Raw genomic sequence first — 7,499 nt, forward strand, 5'->3', positions numbered from 1 at the left:
GATGGAGAGGGAGAGGGAGAGGGAGAGGGGGGGGAGACTCACGCACGGGATAAATCTAAGGGGGAGGGGAGGGTGTATCCGTTCGTCCGCCAATCGTCATGTGCGAGAATGCCTCGCAAAGGCCGGTATTCTCTTTCTCCCCTCACCCTTCTCTCCCCTTTCCCCCCAACCCCGTGCAAACGGGAGCGTGCGAAAACCGTCTTCCCGCGTCAGTCTGTCGCTCAGTCTGTCGCTCACGGAAAAGGTGTCGGGCCAACCCTCTGCGCTAGGCCCCATCCCCCAAACAAAAATCGGTCAACTAACCCAACCGCCTAACCGCCAACCGACCTGCATCAGGTAGTTAACAGGGCAAGGTGCACTGCCGTCCCAGTAAACCGCCTCCAGGAGACTGGACACCGCGTCCAACTGAAAAGCGGGGTCGTACAGGGCCGTACAGGAATATTGAAAAATAATAGGTTCGGATGGTACAAATGTACGGCAGCCCGCTAGCCCGCTGGAAACTCTGCCGGGCAGATTGGGGGTATATACCGATATACGTTGTGTATGGCCCTGCTAACTGTGGCAGACCCTGCTGGTGCGAGTGTTAGTAGTGGTGGGGCGCGTTCCGGGGCCCCCTGTGCCCGGGCTGGCCAGTATGTTGTTGTACGGAGCCTCCGTACACGCCGGCGGATGCAACACACATTCAAGAACTATACAGGATTTCGGTCCGCCTCCGAAACCTGCAGGTCAACCGAATACACGAGTCACGTGAGCATGTTGGCGAGATGCCGGGGGGTGCTGCTGCTGCTGCTGCTGCTGCTGCTGCTGCTGCTGCTGCTGCGGAGGAGGAGGCCATGTCGGTCTCTGATGCGGTCAGCGCAGGCTGGAGCCGCCTGAGGGAAGAGGCGCCGTGCCGAGGTATTATTGCAGTTCTTCGCTCTTTTTCTCTCCCCCTCCCCCGCATCCGCTTCAGCAGTCCTCAGTGTCCAGTCGCTTCCCCGACCAGGGGATTTAGATGCTGCGGGGTCCATCGGTTATGCTGTGCTGTGCTGTGGACCCCACCCTGCGCCGGGAGACGCGCGAAGGAGCTGCATGGATGGGGCCCCGGGGGAGACGGACGCGGGGCCCCGGGGGGGCAGCTGGTGCCCGGACGGGCATGTGGTTCGCTCGGGTGGTCGCACCTGATGGGGTCGAGGCTGAGGCGCTGTTCCGGGTTGCTGAGCATGCGGGACAGCAGACGCCAACCCCCGTGCGAACACCTCGTGTGCAAGCTGCCGGGCGCGCGCCCTGACATCGTTCGCAGTGGGCGAGGGCCATGCCCGAGGAGGCCCTATCGTAGTCTGTCCATCAACAATAACTTCTTCTACATGGGAGGGCTGTGGTGCTGCAGCGGCCATGTCCTCAGGGTGCCAAGGGCGTGTGTGAAATCGCTTATCGTGCATGTGTGGCCACTTGCTGTACTGTTCCTTGCATATGCTGTAGGATGCAAAGCGCGCGACATGACAGGTAGTAAAGCATTGCCTTTTTGAAAGTCTTCGCTGGCCGGTACTCTAGTATGAAGGCATCAACTCGAGCGTTAGGCGGCTACTGTTTGTCAGCAAAAGAGCAACTCAAAATGAAATGAATTGTTTGGGACATAAGCAGTGCTTGTATGTTGCAAGAAGCTATCAAACGCAAGCTCTTTCGATCGGCCGGGCGTGTACGTTTGCACTAACGCCGAACACAGCTAATGACATTAGTTTTTTCCGGTATACAAAGCCTGAGCCACTGCTATGGTCGCTCTCATTCGTCAAAAGGAGGCAAACTGGAGACAACACACTTTTATACAAATACCAGTACAGAGGTTAGCAATAAATTCAAGGTCCGCCGTGCCCAAATGAAGATTTTTAGCAATGGTCCGCATAATGCAACTTAGAGTGTCGCGAGTGTCGCTGTGTGCTGTGAGAGCAGGCGGTTTCCGCAATGGGCGTACGACGTGGGCCGCCGGCAGATAGTTGAGTCTGCTATCCATATTTCTTTCTGTCTTCCTCGTTCTTCTTTTTGCTGGCCTATGAGCTTCCTGACTCGTCCGGGCGTTACGAGCTCAAAAGAAGCTTGTAAAAGACAAACAAACCATTCAATCCCAAAAACAATGAGAAGCTGTACTTTCTATGTATGACTCCCCCTGGCCACTGTGCGGAGATAGGTATCGTGCTTGCAGGAATGGAGGTCATTGTAGCCTTGTAGTAAGTCCACCGCGGATGTAGATGGGAGCAGAGAAGTTTGACAACTGAAAGCTTCTTCCAAATGTTAGTCTTATGATGTAGTCGGTAGCTTTATCGATTGCCATCAGTTCTAATCTAGCGCCGTTGTTTATTTTTAACAACCGAGATGCGCCAACTGCCCGGAAGGCGGGCGAAGCACGCACGGAAAACGCTTACGACCAGTAGAGTAAGTCAGTAGGATGCGCATAAGTTCGCAAGCAGGAATGTAATGCGGGCTTCGAGCACTAAGCATTCATTCAATTTGCATCGCCAGCCTCGGGCTGAGTCAAAGCTGACGGAAGAGGAAGAAGGGGGCAAGAAAGATGTGGAAGCGGAGCAGCTGCAGAGCATTGCAGGAAGTGCGAAGCCACGGCAAGGCATTATTATATTAAGAATCTGAAAAAGTGGTTTGCAGCATACTCTGGACCTTTGCATTTACGCCCGTTGCAAGGCGTCACGGCCTGAAGCCAAGCACTGCCAAGTGCATGCAGAGCGGCGGAGGGCAACAGTGCATGAAAGACAAATTGGAGTACGCACGATGCAAGTGTACGAGAAGCTGCTTGGCAAGCGTCGAAAAGGGTGTGTGGTCGGCCTGCGATGGTTGCTTAGCCCGTCTGGGCGATCTGGGCGGACATCCGTCGCTGTGTGGATGCTCTGACCATTGCGTTGGTCTGGCCGAGGGCCAACTCATGACCAAATCAGCTCGTTGAGGATCTTCTAGCAAAGCATGGAGGCAAGATCAATACCTCGACGTGGCAACATATTATGACGTTACGGTCGTTCGCTCGCTGATGCCCGCCACCCGGAATGCGCGCGATGGCACCGGATAGGCGTCCGACTGGAAGACAAACACATCCCCGATAAGAGTTATATGATTGATAGGCAAGTATTCTCACATAGTTTTGAGTCCTGACAAACTGGATACACTGCAATGGCCGCCACCATCTGAGTTGCAAACCTACCGCTGGCGGTAGCACGTCCGATTGCAAATACAATAAAAATATTACTTAAGAAATATAAGCGTGAGGTACGTGTCGAATATGTGCAAAATCTATCCTGCTTAAATGAAAACCTCGTCAGGCTAATCGTTCAACGAAGCATCCAGGCTTTCAAGGCATAATACTACTAATCATCTCAAACAATATAATTCAACTATATCCTCTTTATTACATTGTCGGCTCCCTGCAACACTTTCCGCTAACAGGCGTCGTACTAGTGTTGCATGTTGCTGTTTGATTGCACGCTTACCTAGCAATCTATAATTACTGCCAATCCTCTCAATTTGTATTTGTGTATAGCATTGTATATTTATTTATGATCTTACCTGGTTCGTGGACAAGTTACAGGTCGCTCTTACCAGGGCAGAATGGTGGCCATGCCTCAGCTATAAGCTATAATAATACCTGATTGCTTATAAAGCTTATTTTCCGAAACATTCTCGGTATGGCAAGGAGGATAACTCTCCCGATGGCTACCATGGCAGTCGTTGGCGAGGGAAGGCCGGCAGCAGGGTGCGCATCAAATGGCTTTATTGCCCAGATTAAGAAGCGTATTGCAAAAGTCGCATTAATTTACGGATTACGCCTTTTTGCTAGCAAGCACTCTCCAACTTCCATGCAACGCGCAGGTCGGACGCGCCCGTTGCAAAGAGCCTGCCATCATCGCCTCCACTCATGAATAGGGCAGCGCTATGGATTATAATTTTGGCATTACTGGCTGACTGCGTCGCGTCTGTGACAACCTCCGTCGTTCCGGACTGCGCAGCAGCGGAACGCGTACTTTTGCCCAGCAAGCAGCCATCCACTTCTGGCCCCTTGACCGACATCGGATTTTCCGGAAGCCCGGGATTAGCCACAATTTATGTCAATAGCCCCGGCAGCGGCGACATCACAGTCAAGGTCAACTTCGCGCAAACCCACGATCCAGGTCAACGAGCCTCTCCACCTGCGCTCCCACAAGCTTATTGGGGACTGTTCACAGAGGAGCAGTACATGCAAAAATCGTATGTGAGGACCGCAGGCGGCGCGAGTAATAGCTCTTGGTCTTGCAACGAGCCTACCTTGTCTTCGAGCCAGCCTTTGTCCCTCGGGTCATCCACCTTCAACGTCACGTACGGAAGAGATCAACTTCGGAAGATCGGCCTGAAGTCTTGTGTCGAGTCTAAGTTTGTCTTTGTGGCCGTTGTGGAGTCGTACGGCCTTGTACGGGATGCGGACGGTGAGCCCGCCTGGCTTATCTACAAACAGTACACCAGCTGGAAAGAAATATCCGACTGCTCCGGGCCCAAATTGAGCTTCGCGCCCTTCTCGCTGACCTACTGTCCGTGCTCTCCTCCGCCTCGCCCCCCATCTCCACCATCGCCGCCGCCACCCCTTCCGCCATCGCCATGCGGCACCTACAATCTCCTGCGCAACGGCATCCCGGTCTCAAACATTACAGGCACAGTACTGTACGACAGGAATGAAGCCGTACAAATGTCAGACCCCTTCCTGCGTGATGATGTCATGATCAGCTCCGCCGCTCAGCTGTCGTTCAAAGCAGATGCCCCTGGAGTCGCCAGTTTGGACTTATTTCTGGATCTGCCCGCCGGTACGGAAGTGTACTGGCAGCTGTACAACGAGGAGTTGTACGACCAAGCCGTATGGGTTACGGATTACCTGACTGCGGAAGAGTACTGCATGGGAAATCCGTACTATTCCATCGAAGCTCGTCAGGTTTTGGACGCACCAGCATCCCGTGTCAGCATCCCCATCTCCGCATCCGACCTCCTCGCCCTGGGCCTCAGCCCCTGCTCCGACTTCGCCTTCATCTTGGCGGTCCGCATCCACCTTCCCTCGGGCGGGGACTACTACGTGGCCTGGGACTGGGGCGGATGCAACCGGGATGGATCCGACCAGCTGTGGCCGCTGGCAAGGCTAGGACTGCACCACTGCCCGTGCCCATCACCCCCCGATGGCACCGCCCCCAACCACGGTCCTATGCAATCTCCGGCGTCCGGCTCCCCCTCGCCGCCTCAAGCCATGAAGGACTGCTCTCTAGCCGAGAAGGTCTCCCTTCCGGGCGACGCAACGTTCATCGCGGGGAACCTAACAGACCTCCAGATCCGCGGAAGCAGCCCTGGCGTCGCCACGCTCTACACCAACACGCCCAACCTCGGTGACATCACCTTCACCATCTCCTTCGCGCAGACCGCTCCGTCCGGCAATCGCACGACTGCTGCACCCGCGCCGCCAAAGGCCTCCTGGGGCTTATTCTCCTCGGAGGAGTTCATGCGGCTATCGCTGCAATTCGCTGCGACAAACCGATCGGCGGAGGGTTTGGGATCCGCGGGACCGAGTACCACCTGCACCGAGCCGAGCCTACCCTGGAGTCGTACCCTGGACGACCAGACGTCATCGTTTAATGTCACCATGACCAGCTCAGATCTCAGGCTCGCAGGGTTGCAGACATGCTCCGAAACCCAGCTGGTGTTCATGGCCCTAGTGGAATCGTACGGACTCGTTCAAAGCGATCTGCGGTGGGAGCTGTACCGGCAGTACGTGGCGTGGCAGACGCTGCAGGGGTGTGTGGATGGCGGGAACGTCAGTTATGCTGCGTTCTCGCTGTCGTACTGCCCCTGTGAGTCACCGCCGCCTCCGTCGCCAGCGCCATTAGCTCCGCCATCCCCGCCACCGCCTCCATCCCCGCCGCCGCAGCCACCCCTGCCGCCGCGCCCACCTCAGCCGCCGCTGCCGCCGCTGTCCTGCGGCTCGGGCTTCACGTTCCTTAGCAACGGTGTTCCGGTGAAGGGCATCACCTCCGATGTACTGCTTGACGTACAGGGCGCCATTAACAACTTCGATTTCAGCTCGACGGATTACCTCAACGCCAGCTCCGCCGCTCGTCTCTCTGTGAAGCCCAATGCGCCTGGAATCGCCACACTGGACTTATTCCTGGACTTGCCTGCCGGTACGGAAGTGTACTGGCAGCTGTACAACAACGCCACGTACGAACAAGCCGTATGGGTTACGGATTACACGATAGGGCAGGAGTACTGTCTCGGGAGTCCGTACAACGCGATGTTCAGTCCTCGTGCTGTTCTCGACGCACCCACTGCCAAATTCAGCATCCCCATCTCCGCATCCGACCTCCTCGCCCTGGGCCTCAGCCCCTGCTCCGACTTCGCCTTCATCTTGGCGGTCCGCATCCACCTTCCCTCGGGCGGGGACTACTACGTGGCCTGGGACTGGGGCGGATGCAACCGGGATGGATCCGACCAGCTGTGGCCGCTGGCAAGGCTAGGACTGCACTACTGCCCCTGCCCGCCGCCGCCATCACCGCCTCCAAAGCCGCCGTCCCCGCCCTCTCCCTCACCGCCCCCTCGACCACCAACGCCGCCGTCTCCGTCTCCGCGCCCCCTGCCGCCGTCTCCACCCTCGCCTCCAAGGCCCAAGCCCTCGCCTCCCCCAGCTCCCCCAACTCCCCCAACCCCGCCCCCCAGGCTGCCACCGCCGTCTCCTCGGCCCCCAGCCTCTCCACCTCCCCCCCCCCGTCCGCCGCGTCCCCCCATGCCACCATCTCCTCCCAACCCAGCTTCCTCCACGACAACGCCCGCCACGTCCCCGCCCCCCCCAGACCCTCCCTCTCCCTTTCCATCTCCATTGCCGCCCCTGTCGCCGCAACCCCCTTCACCCCAGCCTCCGCCTTCCCCGCCTTCACCAAGCCCGGGCCCCCAACCGCCAACCCCGCCGTCGCCACCTACATCGTCTCCACCATCCCCCCCTCCTTTCCCCTCTCCACCGCCAACTCCCTTCCCTCCATCGCCTCCATCGCCTCCATCGCCTCCGCCTGCACTGCCCCCCTTACCTCCACCTTTTCCGCCGTCGCCCCCGTCTTTCCCCCCACCTTCACCGTCACCATTCCCGCCACCCCCTTCCGCTTCGCCGCCGCCTCCTGCCCCAACCTCCGTGCCACCTTCGCCAACCCCACCTTCACCATCTCCTCCGTCACCCATCCCACCCTCGCTTGTGCCTCCTTCTCCCGCACCCTCATCCCCCCCACCTTCACCTCTCCCTCCCTCGCCTTTACCCGTATCACCACCTCTACCACCACCGCCTTCGCCCGCGCCTCCATCACCCCTTCCTTCACCTCCACCGCCTTCGCCGACACCGCCTTCGCCCGCGCCTCCATCACCCCTTCCTTCACCTCCACCGCCTTCGCCGACACCGCCTTCGCCCGCGCCTCCATCACCCCTTCCTTCACCTCCACCGCCTTCGCTGACACCGCGGGGATCCTCAG

General features: G+C 57.9%; 2 protein-coding genes across 2 annotated transcripts in view; one reads left to right on the plus strand and one right to left on the minus strand.

The window, feature by feature from the left end:
- Positions 1–1,273, minus strand: part of VOLCADRAFT_94639 (uncharacterized protein) — a gene marked incomplete at both ends in the record, with an annotated part of 13,020 nt that extends 11,747 nt beyond the window's left edge. Inside the window, 2 exons of the mRNA XM_002953815.1 lie at positions 328–502; positions 1,161–1,273. Coding sequence (XP_002953861.1) covers positions 328–502; positions 1,161–1,273 — 288 coding nt within the window. The remainder of the gene's footprint in view (positions 1–327; positions 503–1,160) is intronic.
- A 2,622-nt stretch (positions 1,274–3,895) lies between these two features.
- Positions 3,896–7,499, plus strand: part of VOLCADRAFT_106141 (uncharacterized protein) — a gene marked incomplete at its 5' end in the record, with an annotated part of 8,119 nt that continues 4,515 nt past the window's right edge. The window contains 3 exons of the mRNA XM_002953753.1: positions 3,896–4,439; positions 4,662–6,752; positions 6,899–7,228. Coding sequence (XP_002953799.1) covers positions 3,896–4,439; positions 4,662–6,752; positions 6,899–7,228 — 2,965 coding nt within the window. The remainder of the gene's footprint in view (positions 4,440–4,661; positions 6,753–6,898; positions 7,229–7,499) is intronic.

Source organism: Volvox carteri (assembly GCF_000143455.1).
Source record: "Volvox carteri f. nagariensis unplaced genomic scaffold VOLCAscaffold_38, whole genome shotgun sequence".
Classification (NCBI taxonomy): Eukaryota; Viridiplantae; Chlorophyta; class Chlorophyceae; order Chlamydomonadales; family Volvocaceae; genus Volvox; species Volvox carteri.